Source organism: Grammomys surdaster, unplaced genomic scaffold, assembly GCF_004785775.1.
Source record: "Grammomys surdaster isolate TR1022 unplaced genomic scaffold, NIH_TR_1.0 125156, whole genome shotgun sequence".
Lineage (NCBI taxonomy): Eukaryota > Metazoa > Chordata > Mammalia > Rodentia > Muridae > Grammomys > Grammomys surdaster.
Genome location: NW_021620050.1, coordinates 488,205 through 510,746, shown reverse-complemented (window position 1 = coordinate 510,746; position 22,542 = coordinate 488,205). Strand labels below are relative to the sequence as shown.

At 44.3% G+C, this 22,542-nt stretch overlaps 1 protein-coding gene across 2 annotated transcripts in view; it reads left to right on the top strand.

Moving 5' to 3' along the window:
• The window catches only part of Notch2 (notch receptor 2), a 162,870-nt gene that overhangs the window by 27,381 nt on the left and 112,947 nt on the right, over nt 1–22,542 (top strand). Inside the window, exon 1 of one of the 2 annotated variants that reach the window (XM_028785177.1) lies at nt 5,123–5,217. The exons of the other annotated variant lie outside the window; for it this stretch is intronic. Within the exon in view, the coding sequence (XP_028641010.1) occupies nt 5,145–5,217 (73 nt within the window). The 5' untranslated portion in view covers nt 5,123–5,144. Of the gene's footprint in view, nt 1–5,122; nt 5,218–22,542 lie in introns of those variants that run through there. 2 annotated transcript variants of the gene reach the window in all.

The window sequence follows — 22,542 nt, the reverse complement described above, 5'->3', positions numbered from 1 at the left end:
TCATTTATCTCTCTCTCCCTCTCTCTCTCTCTCTCTCTCTCTCTCTCTCTCTCTCTCTCTCACACACACACACACACACACACACACACGCTCATATAGAAACACACACACACACATGCTCATACACAAACACACACACACACACACACACACACACACCTCATATACAAAACACACACACAAACATACACATGGGGTCAATGGCTTCTGGAGAAGAGAAAAGGCATGTGCTTAGCTGGCTGTGGTAATGCATTTGTAATCCCAGCACTTGATAGGTAGAGGGAGGCAGGAGGATCAGAAGTTCCAAGTCATTCTTGACATAGCATGTTTACGGCTATCCTGTCTCAGAAGAAAAACTCAAACCAAACCTGAATAAACCAAAACTGGTCAAAACACAACAACCCCTCCCTATCATATGTTATCGAGTGCTTCTGTATATAAATGTCCTAGAAGCCAGGACAAAATAGATAAATGAGATAGTCACAACTGTCTGTCACTGTCTGTTCCAGGGGAGCCCTTGAGCAGTTTATGACCTACTGGTTCTGAGAGGACAGACTGGATAGCAGGCAAGCACTTGCTTCTGTTCTTACTCTTGAAGGAAATTTTATGTGTGGGTTTTAATTAGAAAGGACATATCTGCATATTTTAAGTTTTGAGTACAATCAAAGCCATTGGTAGCCCTTCTTCATATTTCTGTACTAATGGAGTGTGAACTGTGGCAGGGTTCGAAGGCAGAGTGTTTTCAGATGAAGGTCTGTGAGATCCCATTTTTCTTTGCACCAGTGAAGCTGTGGATCACCAAGGATTTGCAGCTGCTCTGACTGGTTATAGGACGTCCCCAGTGTGTCCCTGCCAATCTGGCTTAGAAGGAGGCTTCACTTTAATGAGGAGCTGTGTCCTTTGGAGAAGAGTGAGCCCCAGTCTAGTTACAATGCTCGGTATATCTGGGGCTCAGCTTTGCCTTTTGAGATGCTACTGCAAGCCACCCTGGCAGCAGGAAAACAGAGGCAGACAGTGACATTGAGGCTTCACCCAGGGAAGAGAGCAACTGCAAGGGTGCAAGGGCACACTTGTGAATCAGCCAGGCTACACCTAGCTCTCCTAAAAGGCAGACAACTGCTGCAAGTCCTGAACACAGTTTCCCCTTGGAGCTGATTTCTTGCCTACTTATCTCCTCTATCGAACTGCCTTTCTCGTCCTTTTGCTAGCCTTTATCTGGGAACGGTGTCTTCCTGCCCAAGGTATTGAGGCCACTGCTGATTCCTTGATATTACTATTGCTCTCTCTTCTAAGCAGTTGCTAATCCCAGAAGCCACGCCCATCTGTCCAGTACTCCTACAGCTCTTGTTTAGGCTGCTGTCTCCCTAGTTCATGGGCAAATGCTGATCTTTTTGATTATCTGCTTTCACAGACACTGCCCTGTCCCTGTGGCACATGTAAGCCTCTAAATGTGTGACGTCCCTGCTCACCTGACTAGTTCATCTGATTGATCACTGATCCTCTGATTCTTAGTTTACTTATTGGCCCCTTTCCTGAAGATTTCCTTTGATGGTAGTTGGTCTGGTGCTGTGTATACAAATACTATATTCTATACCCCAAGATCTGCCCCCAAACAGGAGAATTCTCACATATACCAGCCTTTGCTTTTTAAACCTTGCTCCCCAATTTCAAGTTAATTGGTTAATAAAAGGCTACAGCCTGTGATTGGGCAGACACAGAGAGAAAGGTGGGACTTGATGATCCAGTGAGAGGTTTCAGGAAAGACCGGGGGAAAGAAAACGGACAAGAGGGAGGGAGGAGAAGGTCACCCCAAGGCTGGATGGATCATGAACACAAGGCCAGAAGAAATGGACCCTGAGAATAACCCAGGTGAGAATAAAACAGCAAGTGACAAGGGACATGTGGCTGGAACATAAATTACAATAGCCCAAAACTTGCCTGATCTAGGATTACAGCTTGTAAATAAAATACCAGGATTTTGTGTTTTTTATACAGGCTAGCTAGAATATGTAATTCACTTTACATTCCCTGACTAATTCCAGGCTGAACCCATAATACTCTTGACTGGATTATAATGCTTTGCATGTGTCCCTTCTAACTCCTTCCTTCATTTATATTTCTACATTATTTACCTAGTGCTTATAGAATACACCTGCAATGAGTTTAACATCCAACAATTCAACAGAAGTTACACATCATGTAATACTTTGTATTCTTTAATGTGTGCATGCACACACACATACACACGCATACACACAACACAGATGGGTACACATGTATCTGTGTAAATAAAAAAAGTTAAACTTGGGTATTATTATCAGGAATGCCATCACCTCTTTTGAGACAAGCTCTCTTATTGGCCCACAGCTCATCAGTTATGTGAGATTGGTTGTCAACAAGCTCCAAGGACCATCTAGTCTCTGTTTCCCTAATGCCAGGATTAGAAGCACACACTACTATGCTTGGCTTTTTTTTTGGGGGGGGGGAAGCAAGATTTAGTGTGTGTGTATGTGTGTGTATGGTGGGGATTGTGCACATATTTGTGGGTGCCCATGAAGTCAGAACTATTAGATCTCCTGGAACTGGAATTATACGAGGTCATGGGCCACTTGACATGGGTGCTGGGAACTAAACTCTGGTCCTCTGGAAGAACAGACTCTTAACCACTAAGCCATTTCCCCCCAACCCTCTCTGCCTTTTAAGGCAGGGGAGAGCAATCTCAGGTTAAACCCACTGCACTGTTTTCCCCAGCCCTGAAAGTTACTGTCTTTAAAGCTGTCACCTTGAGGAACACATCTACAGTCGATTCTGGAGCTGCCCTTCAGGGATGAGCATCTTTACTGTCTTTTGTATACATGTTGGTTGTGAGAAATCTGATCTTTGAAGGTCAATTTAAAATTCGTATCAGCAATTCATGATTTACCCTCTTAAGTGAGCAGAGTGGATGATTAGACTGGTAAAATCATGGGTGAACAAATAGAAGTTAATGTTATTACTTTTCTTAAACACATAGCTCAAGCAGAAACTGCATAGTGATTTTTACTAACTATGCTATTTTTAAATTTAAATTTGGTTTTATTTAATGTGTATGGGAGCTTTGCCTGCATGTATCTCTGTACATCATGTGCATGCCTGGTGCCTGTGGAGCCCAGGAGAGGGAATTAGATCCATTAGAAATGGAGCTGCAGACAGTCGTGAAGTACCATGTGAGATATGGGTACTGGGAATTGAACCCAGGTTCTTTACAAGAGCAGCGAGTGCTCTTAACCACTGAGCTATCTCTCTAGTCCTCAATTATGCTGTTTTTGAAAAGAGCTTCCTAGGATCCTAATGTGACCGTTTGCAGTAATAGTAAGTACTTGCTTATCTGTATATGTGTATATGTATGTAGCATATTGTATGGTGTATTATTATATGTATTTGGTATAAGGTATATGTGTGTTATATGCTGTATGTTTGTATGGTGTATTATATGTGTGTGACATATGATATATAGTATATAGTATATGTGTGTGATATATGCTACATATGTATATATGCACGTGTGTGGAGGTCAGAGGACATCGATGTCCTGTTCTATCACTCTCTACCTTTTTCCCTTGAGAAGGGGGGTGTTTCTTATTGAACCTGGAATTGGGCTGCCAGCTAGTTAGCCCCAGAGATTCATTTAACGCCACCCCCTACAGCTGTTTCAGGCATGTGCGTAGTCAAACCTGGCTTTTAATGTGAGTGTTGGGGATTTGACCTCAGGTCCTTGTGCTTGCACAGCAGGCACTCTTACCCACTGAGCCATTTCCCCAGCCCCTATAGCACTTGTTAAAATGCAGTTTTAATGTTTACACCCATTTGTACTTGCTGAGTGGTATTCTGCATTCTAGGTTACCATCTACTATGTGATAGGCACTGGTGGTGAGGTCCATGGTCCTTGGCTGTAAAGACTTCCCAGTGTAGTTAAGACAGAAATACAAACAATCTTGTGTGGTTCATGTAATTCCTTGTAGGTGCCAATTTCATTCTACAAACGCATTTATACCCAGGCTAGATCACACTCTCCATTCTTTCACTTTGGAAATAACTACTCTTAGGGTATTAGCCTTATCTGTCATTTAAAAACTATATACACAAACATCCATAAGATGTTTAGTGTTGTTTAGAAACATTTATATGTAAATGGTATTCTTAGAGTCTCGCTCTGAAATTTGTGTTTTCATCATCGTTTTGGTTTTAGAGTTGACGCATATGAAGATGGTATTTTCAGTTGTATTGCACTTCACTTATAATTATGCGTTATTCATCTAGTCCCCAAGGGTGGGGCATTTAAGTTACTCTTAACTCGCAGCTATTAATAGGTTATAAAGAGTATTCCTGGTTCTTCTTACCATTTTCTACCTTTGACTAGAGTTTCAGGCTCCTGCTGTCACTATACCTGTCCCTTCAAAGCCTCCCCTAAATTCTTCTAGACCCTAGAGTGGATGATTCCAGTGCCCCAAGCACCTAACTACACGAAGTTCACTAAAAGAACCAAAGATGGGTGGCTGAATGGATGGATGAACGAACGAAATGCCCAGAGCATCTTAAGGAATGTCCTCTTAAGAGGACTTTGGCGCCTTTGCCCCCTGCCTTCCGTTGACAGCCCCGTTTCTGCTTTCCTTCATTCCTCTAACAAGCCAAGGAGTGTGTGGGTGTGTGGAGCATGAGGTCTGCCTCTCTCTATAAGTTCAGGACCCGGGCAAACCCTGCGTTTGATGTTGGGCGCTTCAGCCGCCGCCTCTCTGAGCTCAGCCGGGCGGGCCAGGCGGCCGGGTGGGCCGAATACCGTGTGCTGCTCGCTCAGATCCCTCCGCGGGCAGCGGGCCGGCGCTTCTTTCTGCGGGAAACCCCTGGGCGCGCGGCGGCGACGGGGGCGGAGCCTCGCGGTGGGAGGAGGCCGAGGCGGAAGGACACGCGGGCGGCCCAGCCGCGAGGCGCAGCCAGAAACTTTCAGCCAAACTTCGGGCGGCGGCCTGGCTGCGCGGAGTGCAGGGGCGGCGCAGCGGGAGCTCCAGGACTCTGCGAGCCGCGGGGGCAGGGTAGAGCACGCGAGAGCCGGGCTCCTGGTCGGGACCCGCTCCCCATGCGGATCTGCTCTGGCTGCGGCCGCGAAGATGCCCGCTCTGCCTTCAGCCGCGCTGCGGGCGCTGCTGTGGTTCTGGCTGTGCGGCGCGGGCCCCGCGCACGGTGAGTACCGGGCGACCGGGAGACCATCCCTCTGCCTCTGCGCTCCGGAGGCTGCGCCTTCCAAACTGCCTCGTCCGGGCCTCGAGTCTTGGCAACACGTAGCGTCTCGGGTTCCGCGTTAGCGGGGTCCCGGGCGGGCAGCTCGCGGGCCGAAGTGAGAGTGTGGTCGGGAGGGCGGCGGGGGCTTGCGGCGATCCCAGCTTTTGACACCCGGATCGGTCGGTCTGTCCGGAGGAGGAGTTGGGCGTGGGGCTTAGGTCTTGGAGAGGTGGAGGCAGCAGTGGGGGAACTGGTGTGGCAGCGTGCTGAGCCACATGATTGAAAATCTCAACTGCTGTTATTCTTTCCGAGGCGCGGAGCTGTGCTGCGGTTCCAGTGTGCGTCCAGCCCCAGGAATGTGGTGTGACGATCCCCAACTCCTCCAACCTGGCAGCAGCTTGCTGCTCTTTTGGCACCGTTGGGGGTGGGGCAGGAGCAGGGGCAGGCGAGGAAAAGTGGAGACGTTGGTTGATCCGAAGTGCTTGCTTAGAAAGGCTCGTTATGGTGGGATATTCCGTACCCCCTCACTAAAACGGTGGGAGCCAGGAAAGGAAATCGAATCATACTTTACCCACTCCACCCACATCTTTAGATTTTACGTTTCTTTGGAATGCTGTATGGAAAGAACTTAGGCTTTGGAGCCCAGTTTTGTAATCCCGGATTCAAATCTGCTGTATTAACTCACCAATAAAATGGGGATGAAATTACCCAGCTAATAGGATTAATTAAAAGAATGTATATTAAACCCATAGCGCTTAAATGATGTTCAGAAAAGTTGTTTCAGGGCAGAGACAGCGGTTTGGTCTTTCTGAATGAAGTCTGTGCTTCCAGTGGGGGTATGTCTTGTACATGTTTGTTGAACTAGTAGGGTCCTCCTTTACTCAAGAACTTTTACCAGAAAGACCCTAGGACATTTTTTTCAGAGAAAGGATGAGTTTCAGAAAAATACGGTCTTTGTTCATTGTAAGAGGCAGCTGACAGGCCAATCGCAGATGCTTTGAGGAGGGACTCAGTTATTTATCACCTGCAAACAGTGCTGGGTGGTTCAGCACCAACCAGATCCTGTTTGGAAAGTTCGAATGTCTTACGTTGCTGGATCCGCAGGTTTTCAGAAGTGGACCAGGAGGCTGTTCAAGGATGAAGGGTTTCTGAAACTTCCCAAAACCTCAACGATGGCATTTTTGCCTTGCCCTTTTTCTTTGAGTGAAGCTGTTAGTCCCCTAAGTGTAGATTTGGGGTAAAGAGGTGTATAATTAGTGTGATTTTTTTTCTGAGGATTACAGTGCTTGGTCCCCCCATGACTTGTTTTACATAGTAAATAACTTTAGTCATCATGATCTGTGTCTTTTCCCTTATGAAAGAGGATTAAAAGCATAACTTTTTTTTCTTGAGTACTTTGGGGACTAATACATAGGGCTGTAAAGTGACTCACAAGTCACAGGCAATAGAAATGGGATGAGGCTGGTACATGGGGTTTCCTTCGTGTTGAATCCCCATGCATTGAACTGATGCCCCTACTTCTGCTCTCTCTCTCTCTCTCTGTGTGTGTGTGTGTGTGTGTCAGTGTGTGTCAGTGTGTGTCAGTGTCAGTGTGTCAGTCAGATTGAGTGTTAGTCCAGCTGGCTCAAATTTAGGTATTTTGGGTTTTGGACAGGTGTTCTTTAGATCCTAAACTATTCTCATGAAAGAGATTAAAGAGCTCGTTGTTGTTGCAAATCTTAAATCTTCCCAGGGTCTAGCAGGGAAGCTTCCTAATCTATTATGGTGTATTTGCCAAGGTACCAATTATAACTCTCCCTCCCTAACTTTTGTGTGTTCCCATGTTTGGCTTGTAGCCAGTTGTTAATTTGAACATCACTGGTTCCTAAGGCAAAGAGCTGTCAACCCATCTATGTGAGCTTCTCAACAGCTCTCTGGACCACCCCTTACTTCTGGTTTTCCTGTAGCTCTGCAGTGGGAGTGACTCCTGGTTTTACTGTCACCTAGACACTTTCTTAGTTGAATTCCTACCATGAAAGAGCAAATTTTTTCCTTTAGGGTGGAGGTGAAATTCACCCTATAACTATTTCCCGTTTTTCTTTCTTGGAGGGGGGAGGGGAGCGATTGGTTGCAGAATCTCTTGTTTTATGTTGTTTGAAAAATATGTACTGGTATTTTGTTGGCATCTCTTTTCTGCCTCCTCTGTGGATTTGTGTTGCCCAGAGGGGCAGCCTTGGATCACTGGGGCTGTCACTGATTTCAGGACCTTTAAAGAATGTCTAAGTGCAGTGGGATATGCTTGCATGCTTGAGAGAAATCTTACAATACATTTTAAAAATATCACACCCACAGAAATTTTATTTTGCCCACAAAATTTGCATTGATCTAGTTCCCACTCTTCCATCCCTGGTGCCCATCCTCCCTGCCCCTTCCATTGTGTTGGAAGAGAGCTTTGTGTCCTGCATGCAGCAGACCCACTGCCTTGGGTCCTGCACTCAGCACCCCGGTGTTCTGACACAGGAGGCTGGAGAATCTGTTATTTAAAAAAAAAGACTTACAAAAGATTCTGACAAAGTGATTGGGTGCAACAATCATAGATTAATTCCACTTTATCTGCCTTCAAGAGGTATATGAGATCTTGCCTTTTAGATTTTAATGCTTTCCACATTGAACCCAGCTTTAACCAGCCATTCCAGCAGTTAACCCTTCAGACTCAAGGAATTCAGAAATTGCTAACATGAAAGCTGTAGACTGTTTGGTCCCTTCTTGTGTATAACTGCTTCTAAAAAGGATTCATGTGTGAGTGACATCACAACCTCTCCCCCTCTTTCACGGATTCTTCTTCAAATACATACATACATACATACATACATACATACATACATACAAGTTTTGGATTCTTTATAAATTTTTCCAGATTTGTATGTGTGTGTGCGTGTGTTTGTGTGTGTGTGTGTGTTTGTGTGTGTGTGTGTATACCTTCTAAGGCGTGATTTGGATGGGAATGAATTCTTGTGCTGTATTTACAGTCCATATCTAACTCTTTTCTTTCTTGATGTCTGTCCAGATGTCTCATTGATCTGTCCCCTCCCCTCCTGAACTTTCTGGGTTCTCCTGCTCCTGTCTTCTCTTGCTTTCCAAACACGTCTTGAAATCAAGAAAGACCCCGTCTGGCATTTTCCCTCTGCACCAGTCCACTGTACGTGTAGTATTTGGGACAGACCACTAAGCTGGGAGCCAGAAGACCAGAAGTCCACTCCAGCCCTGTTATTAATTGATTTGGTGACCTTGCAGGGGAGCCCATGCTTTGGTAGTCCGTCCACTTTCTCATGGACTTTGTCACTGATCACGGGGCTGGTTACAGAGTTGGGACTAGAATTTCTTTAAGGTCTCAGGTCCCTGCAGTGCTTTATATACCGTCTATACTGCTTCTGTCTCATGTGCAGATGGACTTATGTACACAGAAACACATCTTCAAGCACTTACTGTTGGTGTGTGCTCCAGGGAAAGAATTGTGCCTTTCCACGTATCTGTTCCAGTGCCCACATCTCTACCCTGTACTTGGCATAGTGCCTTGGCACCTCATTGGCACCCTGTAAAGACATGTTCATTTGAACAAGTAACTTTCAGTCCTTTTTTCATTGTACGCCACTGTGGTCCTCCTGGATGCCTATTAAATGGAATTTTCTAGAGTCTTTGTTTACCTTACATCTGGGGGGAAACCAAAAATTTCCCTTTCCCAGATGATTTATTTAACTTGCCATTTTCTCTCTCTCTCTCTCTCTCTGTCTCTCTCTGTCTCTCTCTGTCTCTCTCTCTCTCTCTCTCTCTCTCTCTCTCTCTCTCTCTCTCTGTGCATGTGTATATGTATGCATGTGTGTATTTCTCTTTTTTTCTTTTCTGATCGTTTGTGCTGTTGAAAAGGTCATTTGGGTTTGGAATCTCACTCTCAGCTATGGCGTCACTCTTACCTTTCCTGCTCCCTGTGTGGCGGTCACAGATTAGCACTCACTGGGATTTTGCTCACATTTACTGTAGAAGTCATTCAGTTGGGGGACAGCTTGAGATCGTTTTTGGAATAGTATATTTTTCTTTGGAGTCTGCTTTGTTTGGATAATTTTGAGCCTTTTCATCTTAAACTTGATACTGCAATCCTGTACCAGACTAATAGCATTATACTTTTAGTAGCATATATTTTTTTCTGGAATGTCACTACCAAACCAAATTGAACTAAACAACAACAGTTATAACAACAACAAATACCCACTCCACCAGATAAGACATGCTGAATTACTATTTGAGAAACCGCATGTGATTGGTCTCTGACGCACAGATCCTGCTTCTTGAGAGAGGTGTTCTGCTACACATACAACCTTTTTCTGCCCTACAGAATGTTTACAGCATGTGTCCAGTGTGCAGAGCCTCCTGAGCAGAAAGTCTTGGTTGAACTCCTGTGGCTCGCTCTGTGTGTCTATATCTGGTGCCTTTTGAGACAGGGCTGGCTTTGGACCCTTGGTCCTCCTGTGTCAACCTCTGGAGTGCTGGTGTGTAGTACACACCATGACGTCTCACCTGGCTTTGTGTTAACCCCTCCCCTGCTTTTACTTAAGGGGTTAGCCTTGTTTACCTCTTTGTTGTACATGCTGATGGGGACTTTAAAGCTCTCTGGTGCTTCTATCTGTCCGTGCTAGATCTGGTCTCTTCCTGGCAAAGGGGTGATACACTTGTGTCTCCTGTCAAGAGGCAGGGCGGTCATTCTTTGACCCTCTCTAGTCCTTATATGTACCAGGTTTCTCCCCTCTTGATTTCCACTCATTTGTATCATCTCTGGATTTTGTCCTCAGAGTCCTGAGCTTTGTGTGGGTGACAGAAGTCAAAAAGAGCTGGTTATGTACCCTTCACTGAAGTGACACTCACTTGTCCATAAAAGGAGTGGAACTTGTGAAGAACATTATGTTCTTCTGTCTGGGAAGGCTGTTCAGGTGAACTGCCTTAGCCCTACATCTTCGTACCTCCCTGCCCAGATAGGCCCATGAAGGAGGAAAGAATGTGTCTAGCAGTTTCCCCAGCTCCTCTTATGAAAAGAACACATGATTGTCCTGGGTAGTGTGACTCAGTGGATCTAGAGGGAGTCTGGGAATTTGTATGTTGTAGTTACAGGCGGGGAGATGGTTCAGTGTGTAGAGTACCTGTTACAAGCAAGAGTGCCTTGGATCCCCAGCACCCACGTAATAAGCAGCTGTGGTGGTGTTTATTTGTAATTCCTTAGTTGGGGACAGAGACGGGAGGATCCTGGGGGTTTACCAGCTAGTCAGTCGGGATGAAACAATGAACTTTATCGATTTAGAGAAAGATCCTTTCTCAAAAAGTAAGCTAGATGGTGCTGGAGAGATGGATCAGGATTGTGAGTGCTCGCTGTTCTTCCAGGGTCACTAGTTCTGTTCTCAGCACCTGTGTCAGATGCCTCATAACTGCCTGTAACTCCAGTTCTAGGAATGCTTATTTCTGGCTTCCATGAGCACTGACACACATAACTTACACTCATAGAAGTGTATGCATAAATATAGCTGCATATTCCTCAGTGATAGCTTGAAAAGGAGGCCATCGCTCTGCTGCCACTACAAGGCTAATAACGTTGCCTTGCTTTTTTAAAGAGCAAGCCTGTGAAGTATATGTCTTAGGACTGACATATGTATAATGTGTGTCTTTAAAGGCAGTCTCCCTCCCTCCATCAGTGTTACTGAGATTCAGAATGCACAGATTTCACAGGCTGTGCTGTCTTTAGCCCAAGTGATTGATGCTTCCTCCGAGGATATCTGCTTTGTTAACCTATGAACACAGATCTGCTAGCAGCTTTTCCCTTGAGTACAGGAACATGAAGAGAGATAAAGATAACTTATTTCAGGCTGTCCTGATTTTTGAGAGAGGTGTCTTATATATAACTCTCTAGCCCAGATTGACCAGAACTTACTATATTCCAGGCTGGCCTTGAACTTAGAGTGATCTAAGGCCTTAGCTTCCTAATCATTGTGATTAGAGGAACGAGCCATCATTTGGGTGGCGATACCGACTTGGGGTGGGTTGGCATACTCTAACCTAGTGCATGGAGGGAAAAGGAGGATGATGAGAGTGTCGAAGGTCCCTTGCACAGCACGTTCTGCAAGAAGGGCCCAGGATTGTTGTGTTACATGGCACTTCATGTTACCGCCTTTGATGGAAAGAAGGAAGTGGCTTTAGAAGTCGTCAGCTGGCCTCTGGGCTCCTGTGGGTCAGGCTGCACAGTGTTCCCTGGCAGCAGCAGGAGGTTTGCTGTCCCTTTCCTTTTTGAAGGGATTATTACCCGTTTGCCAGTTAACACTGTGGCCTTCAAAAGGGTGAAGCAGGGAAAGAGGGGTCGTGGGAGCTGGAGGGAGCAAAGCAATGATCACATTCATTTTCTACTGTTAAGTTTGGTCAGTGTGTTCAAAGAACTCAGTCGCCAGCAGGACTCTCGGGGACTGGGCTCCAATGCATTGGAAGAGCGACCCAGGCCCTCAGGCCTACTGGAAGACCAAAGCACCAGCTCAGCCATCAAATCGGCCTGCTCTTTAATAGGTTCAGGGACATTAATGTAGAATCTTCTGAAGACTTTGGGCCCTAAGAGCAGTGCTATGTTAGGGCCTTGGGTGTGTCGTCAGGCTTAATTGATGTTTCCCTTGGCATCTTTGGGCAAGCAGTACAGGGAAATATAGTCTCCAGGTATGTGGGAATGGTACCCAGAGTGGAAGTTAGGATCCTGCCCCCAGGACTGATAGCATCACTGAGATGAGGCAGACAGGTACACAATGTGTAGTTTGAAAGCCATCAGGCCATTTATCTCACTCTCTGAAAGCAGTTTCCTGCAGTCTGGGTAACTAAGAGCAGTGGGGTTCAGGAGTATCTAGGAGAGAACAACAGCCCCAGCTTCCCCCACCCAGGGGGGCTTCTCTGCTATTCTGCACAGTCTGCTATCTTCTTATCTCTGTTGTAACATAGAAAAAAATAATCAACTTCGTAAGAAGACAAAGATCCCCTTGTCTGGTGAGGGGTGTGAATGTAAAATTGGCAGACGTCGTGGTGGTTATTAGTGGGTTCCTGGTGAGAGAGCACTGTGTCCTCAGCCCTGCATGGCAGGCTTGCTGCAGGACATGTTAGGGTGGAAGCTGTCTTCCGTGGAAGATCCAGTTCTTAGTGGCAGTGTCTGAAAGACCGTCTCATCACAGGCATGGGGAGCGTGTGGTGTGGACACACCCAGAGTCGCTGCTGCAAGTGGCATTGATGAATCACACTGACATCGCCCTCACCCTGTTTTACTTGTCTTGGCAAAACCCTGTTCTGCCAGCTCCTCAAACACTTATGTGGTACCGGGAGAGATGGAGCAAGGTCCTGGTGGTTGTGGGGGTGGTCATTCCACTGTCCTCTGCTTTCTGGAACTATTGGCTGTCACGTTGGCCGACTGGATGACTTTTCGGCCAGGTGCGGAGGACTGGAGTCCATCTTCCAGTGGACTGAAGTCCAGTTCCCTGGAAGCCTGCCTGCAGAGGTTTCTGATCTCCAAGTCAGTTCCTTCTACAGGTTGTTGGCAACGGAATAGTAATTCTGGGTTCTTTGAATATATCAGCCCAACATCATGCCAGAGTGGACTCATTGCCACACAAAGACTGGTTGGGTGTGTTGTGTTGCAGAACCTGTTTCTGGGGTAAGAGTAACTCTCCCACTTCATAGACATGTTTATTCATATGAAGAAAGTATGTGTGTTTTGTGAGGCCTGGAAAACATGATGAGAATCTTTTGATTGGAGTCAGATATTGTCTCCTTAATAATACGTCTTCATTTAACAAATAGCATCCCCTTTAAATGCAGGCTTGCTTGCCAGATAAGGTGTTGAACCCACATCTGTGGTTGTGTTCTAAAGTATACGTCCTTTTTCAGAGGCAGGTGTATTTTTAAATTGTGTGGTTTGCTTCCTTTTCATTTTGTGTTCTCCTTCCTCCCTCTCTCTCCTTCCTCTCTGTGAGAACATTCTGGATAGTGTTTAGGTCACAAGCACTACCTAGCAGGAGAAATCTTGTCTGTTGGACTCAGTAGGTGTCCCGGTGAGAATAATCGAATGCTGTTTACTTAGGTGCTGTAGATGCCTTAACTCCTGCAGAGGGAAAGTGGTAAGATGCTGCTGTGTTTCTGGGCTCTTGGATCCATTTGTTTGGAAGAGCAAGTCTCATTGAGGTTTCAGAACAAGGTCTTTTGCTTATTCATTTTTGTATGTTTTTCTTTGCAGTGCTCATGGCTGTTCACTTGCTGGCTCTTCTTTAAGTGACAGACATTTATCTTTAGATATTTATTTTCTTGCAACATTTAAGAGACTTCCAAATCTTTAAGGGATTTAAAGGAAAAAAGCTCATATGGTGTGTCCAGTACAAGATTTTGTCATTATGTCAGCAGCAGCTGGGTGGGGTGTGCTTACCTAATCCTAGAAAGCTGGAAACTGAAGTAGGAGGATTGCTGTAAGGACAGTGCAGCTAGGCTATATAGGAAGATCCCCTGTCCTCTCAAAATAAGGGAAGCAGCCACTTACAGTCCTTGCTTATAGTCTTTGAGACACACTTCCTAAGCATTAAGGAAAATGGTTGTAACTAAAAACAAACATTGTAACAGTTTCGTTCAGGTAGGTTTACATAGCAACAGAATTATTCCTTATGTTTACACATAATTAACTCCTATTTATACTGTGTTGATTTTCCCTGGCACCTTTACAAGATTTTGTGTGTATATGTGATTTTAAAAGCAGTTACGTTTAGAATTTTTTAGGTATGTGTGAGCAATCAGGATAATACCACCACACCTCTGTTAATGTTTTGGTGTTCATTATGTATTTTGTTATGTCTTTTTTTCACCCTTAGATTTTAAAAGCTCCTATACATTTGAAGGTCACTATACTATACATTTTAAAAGTTATATATATTCACTATACAAGCAGTTTTCTGTTTAAAATGTTTTCATACGCTTGATTCCAGTGATTAAATAATACTCTAAGGAATGGATGGGCTCATGTGTTTTGACCTCTCTCTTGACTGCAAATTTGTTTGGATTCAACCTTACCCTCTCCCATTCCATGTATAGATAAGAATCATCTGCACACCGGAGGAAGCTTTGCTCTTTGGGATTCCAGTGTTTTCTAAATTTAAGAGAGTGGTATCTAAAAATGAGAGACAATTAGCATCTCCACTAATCACATCGTTTCTAAGCCAAACTTGTGGTTAACATTTTGATACTTTACAGTATTTTTCCATGCTCAGTGTCTATTATGAAACTTTAATTGGGATTTTAACAGACATATAGTTTTATCATCTCCTGTACCACTAAAAATAGTATGAACATTTCCTCCATATATGTCAGTATCCTTTAAGAATATGGCTTAAAAGGCTACATACTACACTGTCTTAAGGGTCTACTAGGCTTCATTTTTGTGGAAATCCACCCTTAGTTTCCTGGTGTCATAAATATAAAGAATACTGTAATAAATGTTTTTGTAGAGACTGGCTCAGGATGCTCACAACTACCGGCTGCTCTTCCAGAGCCCCAGCACCCACCTCAGGATGCTCACACCCGTCTCTAGCTCTAGTTCTAAGGGCTTCTGTACCTTCTTCTGGCCTCTGTGGGCCCGCACACACATGCTGTGCAGACACACAGAGGCACAGCACCCTGCCCAGCACACACATGCTGTGCAGACACACACGGAGGTACAGCATCCATACACATAAAATAAAAACAAATCTTAAAAAAAATCACTTACTTTCTACGGAAATCCAGAAGCTTTTAAGCCACACGTTTGTATTGCTTTTTATAGAGTTTGACCCTGTCATACTTTCTTTTTTTTTTTTTTTTTTTTTTTTTGGTTTTTTTTTTTTGGTTTTTCGAGACAGGGTCTCTGTGTAGTCCTGGCTGCCCTGGAACTCACTCTGTAGACCAGGCTGGCCTCGAACTCAGAAATCCACCTGCCTCTGCCTCCCAAGTGCTGGGATTAAAGGCGTGCGCCACCACTGCCCGGCCCTGTCATACTTTCATTAACAGAATATGAGGCTGCCAGTGCTGCCAGCCATCACCAGCACTGGGTTTTATTTAAATAATTATCTCCTAGCAAATGGTGAATCTTACCTCATCTCTTGTTGCCCCTTATATTAGAGCAGTGTAGTAAAAAAAAAAAAAAAAAAAAAAACCCAAAAAACCCCAAAAAATAAAAAATAAAAAAAACCAACAACAACAACAAAAAAACCCAACAAAACAAAAACCAACTCAGTGAATTCTTATAATGCCTCTCTTTCCTTTATGTTTCTTTGTTTGTTTACTCAACTGTGTCTTTTACCCATAATTTTTTAATATATCTCTGAACTTTAACTATTAAAGGCATTGATACTTAATCTGCTTAAAAAATATTACAGTATGCCTGGCAATTTACAGTACATACATACAGGCTGGGGGTGGGGGTGGTGGAGTCCATGGGTAACATGCTTGAGGCCCTGGGTTCAATGTCCAGCACCAAAGGCAGTCAACCAAACAAAATCCTGCTCACTCTCTGTCTGTCTCTGCTGTCCTTGTTTCAATAGAAAGACCCCAAATCAACAAACAAGAAAACCATACACAATACCAAGTTTGGTATAAGAAATGTCCTTTGATAAGGTAATTGTTTTTATCTTTTGAATTCTAAAGGGCTCGGTCAACCTTTTTAAAGTTTTTGAGCCTAGAGCTCAGTGATCTGCCATGGGTCTGCTGGGATTAAAGGTGTATTCCATTTTACCTTGATCGTGGTCATTTTTTAAAAATACATATATTGAGTAGTATTTTCTATAGCTACTTTAAATTTCATCTTTGTGTGTAGTTGTTTAGTTCTGTTTTTTGAGAGTCGTGTGTATCCCAGGCTGGCCTGAAACTCACTACGAAGAGGAGGCTAGTGTTGAACTCTTGATCTTCCTGCTTCCATCTCCCTAGAGGGGATTATAAGTATGTACTACCATTGCCTGGCTTGGTGCTTTAAAATTTGGATCTGACTTTATCACATAACAACTTGTAAGTTGTATGCATCAAGGAAACATACATTTACTATAATACTGGGTTTGAGAAAAGACCTTGGAGGCAAATGGTATGTTGTTCTACTGCTGTCCTCTCTTCTGGACTGTGCAGAAATGTGGAGCATATAACACTCTGAAAGGCAAAACCAGCATCCCGTCCTCACTCACAAATTCTGACTGTGGGACTTAACGGGTGAGCCTGGACAGTGGTCAGGGCAGTCAGTTCAGGCAGACAACAGGGTGACTGAGTCCCTCCTCTCTACTCTCACCAAATTGATTCGTTGTGGGATGGATTGGCCTGAAGCAACCTGTTGTTTGGCACCCTGTGGACACCACCTGTTTCTTCCATTTCTCACTCCAGCCTCCCACTTGCGGGTGCAGAGCCCAGTGCACAGCGGGGAAGTGATCAGTGTTGTTGCCGAAGAATGTTGCAATAAAGAGGAATAGATTGCTTTTTGCAAGCTTGTGTGTTCCTAAGACGCCCCACTGCTTTTGACGTGGAGTGCTCGGCTGAACGGTTCTGTGCTGAAGCCTTGCCGGTCCCAAGTGTTTGCTGCAGAGTAATTTCAGGCTGTATGAATGCTTAAGTATCATTGGAATTTACTGGGCTGGTTGTTTGCCAGCAATTACCATATTTAGCATGAGGAGACCTGGGGAATGAGGACATTTCTGACCAACCAAAGAAGGAAACTCTTTGAAGGACTGCAACTCCTTTCTTTCTCTCTCTCTTTCTTTCTTTCTTTCTTTCTTTCTTTCTTTCTTTCTTTCTTTCTTTCTTTCTTTCTTTCTTCTTTATTTTTAATGAGCTGGTTAGGAGAATGCCAGCCAAGCTAGGACTCTAATTTGTGACAACTGGTCTTTGTTTTTGTGCCCCTTCCACATAATTAATTTATGGACAGGCAAAGAGATTTGATAGTGAAGTTCTTTCTCACCCTGAAGTCCAATTCTGTGGTCAGGAGGAAATAGGGAATTATTACGCCTGATTCCCTGCTGCCTGGCTCAGCCAGCAGGTGAGGCTGTGGATTGAATCGGCTGGTTTCCACTTTTCTCCTTAAGATAGATGTGTTAGTTTTCAGCTTTGTCCTGGCCTGAATTTATTTTGGCCTAGCCCTTGTCTCCACCCTGTGTTTGGAGACGTCGGCCTTCCTGCTGTGGCTTAACATTCCTCTGCCTCAGTTTTTCCAGTACTGGAATGACCGGCCAATATAATTAACATAAACATTATTTTTATAAAGTAAGACAACCTCCAACATCAGTATGGCCCTGTGTAGTTCAAAGAACATCTCACAGGAGTTGTTCCTTTAATCCCCACAAACCTTTGCTGGAGCCCAGCGCCAAGGGGTCAGGTGGCTTTGCACTACATCCTGTTGTTTCTTCCTAGATGATTCGAGGGCATGGCAGTCACTTAAATGAACATTTTGATTGTTTTTTTTTTTTAAATGTTCATTTCCTTCCCAAAAAGGTCTGTTGCACTTTTACTCTGTAAGCATCATCCTACATGGCTGAAATGTAGTTCCTCATTGCACTCACATGACCATCCTTTGGGGTAAACAGTTCACTTGCACTGTAGCTTAAGGAGTTTGGAGCTTAGAATGTTAAGTTAGGGAGGCATCAGGCTGCATCCAGAGCCCTACCAGGGCCTCCCTCTGCAGCTACTGTTGATTGGAAGACAGATGGGGAGACTGAGGCTCAAGGTGCCGCAGTTAGTAGTTGGCTTAGTTTAGATTCATAAATAGGTTTGATCCCAGTATTCTTCCATGTTCAGAAACATTGCATACACATTTTATGACAGGAATAACTAAACATTAAATCACAGAATCTTCTGTTTTGAAGAGCCAGCCTCTTAGGAACCCTTTGTGTCTTCTGTTCAGTAAGACTGGGATGGATGTGTCAGCAGCTGTGGCCCTGGCCTCCTCTTAGTTGCCCCTGCCAGGACAGGCAAATAGAATCCAGTGAGATTGGCAGAGTTCCTGTTAGGTCAACATGGGTCTCAGCTCTGAGCTGTCTCAGGAGGACCACTCTTAGAAGCACCCAGACTCTGGCTCTCCTCAGAACATTCCAGTGTGTGTTAAGCCTTTGAGAGGAAGTTGTCAGCTTTGTGGGGAGAAGGTGGAAACACCAACAAGTGTGGCTCCTAGCTTACTAACTTTTGTCTTAGAACAGATTTCTTAAGTTCTTTGTACCTTCGTTTTGCTGTCTGTGTGATGAGGAGAGTAGAGGTATGTGATTTGGGGGCTTTTTGTGAACGTTAAACAGTCTGTGTTAGATTCGCAGGACAGAGTCTGGAGCAAAGGGAGTGTGGCAAGGACTTGGCAGTGGCATTCCTTTAGGTCATGGCGTGGACCGCCTGTTCATTCCCACAGAGTGGAATGCTCCATCCATCTTCTGGAATCATGTGTGAATGACTGACTGCAGTCCTCTGTGAAGAACCAGGAACTTTTCAGTTTTGCAGGTCAGGGGCTGTCCTCCGGTTTCTTCTGACTTGAGGGGTGTTGAAGAACATCACATTGAAGTCTGTTCCCTTCATGGGGTATAAGTCCAACTTGAAGAAGGTTTGGGTACTGTTTTTTTTCCCCAAGGTGTTGATCTTAGAATTAGTTTTAAGTTCAAAACTCTTTATTTTTTTAACTTCAATTTTTATGTTTTATTTGTGTGTGTCTCTGTGTGTGGATGACTTTAGAGGTCAGAAGAGGGTGTCAGATCCCCTTAGAGTTATGCACCTGAAGTGCATGCTGGGAACTGAACTTGCTTCTTCAGGAAGAACAGTAAGTGCTCTTACACATTGAGCCATCTCTCTAGCTCCAAGGTTCATACTTACTCTGGACTTCCTGTGATATGACAGATGTTATTGCTTGCCATTCAGTACCACGGTGAGGGATATTAATAAGGCTCGGATACTCAATTCATTATCTCTGTTGGACATTGCAAAATAATACAAATGTGCCACATCTCTCATTACAATTGCAGAGGTTATTAGAGGTTCTCAGGCTGGGAGCTATCCTCCTACTCCTTACCTAGTTTAAAGATGGAGAAACTGAAGCCTGTAGAAACAAAGGGATGGTGCTGGGCTAAGGCCAGGCCCAGGATGCATGCTCCTGATTCCTGGTCAGATGGTTTTTGTTTTTGTTTTTTTTTTTCCCTCTGTGCTTGCTCCTCAGAGGTGTGTCAGCATGTTGACTATCTGGGTTTTGAGGTCTGAGGGTTAATTTCAGAGCCAACAGCAGTGGCGGAGTAGGAAGGATGTGGGGAGGGCAGAGGTATAGCCATCTTGAAGCTGTCTCTGAAGCAAAGAATGTGTTTCCTGGGGACTTGGGCTTGTCCTTTCGGACTTCTTTGCCATAGTGAGGGTAACCCAGGGGGGCTGATGTGAGTAATGATTCAGAGTTAGGTCAGTCAGGACTGGGAGACTGTTGTGTCAGATGTACATTAACATTTGTTTCCCATGACAGCTTGCTTATCTTAAGTCTTGGAAGCTTTGGACAAATGGTTGTTAGTTTTTGTTTGTTTGTTTGTTTGTTTGTTTTGCTTTGTTTTGTTTTAAGACAAAATTTCAGATTCTACTTTGCAGATTTTTGTAGCCACCTTCTAACTACCACTCCCTTCTGCTCCCTCTGTAATTATTTTTAAGACTTTTTCCATTGTGGGAGTATGAAAGGCTTTTTTTATAGTCTCGAAATATTTATAATTATTGGTAAGCACACAGTTGACAGAAAATGCTGTGTATTCATTTTAACTTTCGATATCCCTAAAACACTTCAATTATGTTTCATATAATTTGGATCTTCCTACAAAAGCAGTTGAAGCCACTTTCTGAAAAGGCCATACCAAGAGGAGGGACATCTGGACATAACCTAGATACGTATGAGGACACTCTGGAGAGACTGCAGTGTTTGTGTGAAAGGTGACCTAGGACATGTCCTCTTGTTCATAAAGTAAACCAGACAGACAGACAGACACCTCCATTGTCATGGAGCTTATGCCAGTCATTTCCATGTTCTGAGGGTTTATGAGGTGACAGATGCTTGGGAGGCCAGTACTCACTGCTTTGAGTCCTTGGAATAAGCATTGTGATTCCTGGTCACAGAAAGACCAGGGAATGGCCGTGCGTGTCACCCTGCTAGCCTGTGGATCAGCAGCAGCTGAGCCCCACTGGCCTGGCTGGAATGCTGACCCCCAACTGGAGGGTAGTCAGGTGGGATCCTGTAGTCCCCCTGATGACTTAGCTTTGAGTTTAATAATTTGTGTACTGAATTGACACTTGGTTCTTCTTAGCAATATCTTCACTCCGAATGAATACCTGCACTATATTATGGAAATTATTAAAATTTCCACTTCCATTTTGAAGAATTCTAGTTCCTTCTGAATTTTTCTAACTAGGAAGGATGGATTTATATTGATAGTAATGCCAAAAGTTTTGTTTAGTGGTCTTTTCCATGTTTTACCTTGACCTCTCCCAAAGATACTCTTCAGTACATTGGGACCAGGAATGAACATTATTGCTTTTATAGTTTTATTTTTTTGTAATAAGAAAAAGTTTAGAAAGATTGAAAAAGGTAGCCTGGAGTCCTATTGTGTTCAGAAATGCTTTCTGGCAGGCTTTTTGGTTACAAATAGCTTTCTCTGGACTGTGCAGTTGTCTTCTTACTGTGTCCTTCAAAAAGAGGTGTGTAAAATGGATTGGAATTCTTCAGTCTCTCAACAGTGGACAGAGCCTGCTACTAAAACTACCCAGTACTAACCTGTCCTCACCAGAAACCAAAGCTACCCATTCCAACTTGCCCTAACCAGGAAGTTTGAATTGTGTATGGCATTCTGCACCTGTCGCTCCAGGCCAAAAACCAAAGAGGCCTTGCCTTTTCCATGAACTTTTCTCAATGACGTCTCCTCTGGCACTGAGAATTAGTGGCCATTTCACTAATGTTTGTGAGAAGACTGTTTGACACCAGAGGGAATCCCAGAGCACCCTTTCTGCTTTGCAGCACAGGCCTTGTCCTAGGCGTATAAACATGTGAGTCTTCTGAGTACACCCGGTTTCTTCCGAGGACTTGCTGTGTTCACCGTCAGTTGATCAGTAACAGGGGAATGGTGGAGAGCAGCATTAAGACTGGTCAGCGGCAGTCAGCACTGGTCATTTCTCAGCAGCCGTTAGGATGGCTTAGATGCACTTTCTGGATGCTTGGATTGTCTCTGTAGCTTCTCTCTTGGTTTTTGGAAGATAGACTTGGTTTTGGTTTTTATCAGCTGGGAATATCAGAGAAGCCATTGAAGTCTTTAGGCCTCAGGCCCCTCATTTGTGTAGTTGGGATAATAGTAATAACTAACCTATCGAGTGCTTTTAAAGACTAGAGACATTTAATTATGCCTGCCTGGCTATGAGCACAAAGTAGGAACCCAAAGGTGGGGGTCCTGAACCTTAAGTATCATTAGGTGTGTGATAATTCCACACTGGGGATTTCCTCCCCAGGAGCTGTTTGTTTCAGTGACTCCTGTTAAGATCTGCTGCACTACCAAGGCAGGATTCCGGATTACCCAGATCGCAGGCTGAAAGCTTTACTGTCTGGTCCTCTTGTTTACAGTGGTTTTGTTCATAGTGTGCAGCCTCTTGCTCCTCTCACCTCGGAAGCCATTGATTCATAGAAAAGTCCTGTTCAGGATTTCAGAGCAAAGCTGCAGAACTCTGCCAGTGCCAAGCTGCTTGGTAGGATTATTTCTGTCTTTAACCCCCAAGTCCATGGAAATCAGGTTTCAGGTGCCAGAAGCCGTTGTTTTTCATCACTGAGGAGCTTGTCTAACAGGCATGTGATGTGGTCTCCACTGAAGCTTGTGCCAGAGAAGGCTGGAGGATTGGGGTCGGGTAGCGGGCTCCGTCCCTGCTCCTGCCTCTGAATCCTGAGTGTGGTTGAGACAGCAGTAGAACTGTGAGGAAGCTGTTTTCAGAAGTGGTTAATGTTACATCACCTAATGTACATGTTCATGCCATGTGGGCCAGGGAAGGCTTTCCTGATTTAAATCATATAGCCATTTATCATTTCTGGCCTAAGATGGGGAGGACTTTTTTTTTTCTTCGTAGACTGCTTCACAGACTGGGAATTTTATTCTAATGAAACAATTATATTAAATAATGTTTCCCAGTTTATCCTAAACCCCTGTTTTTATTTGAGCCTTATGTCAACTAACTCTACCACAGATGAGAATAATGAATCTCAGGTAGCTTCAGGGAATT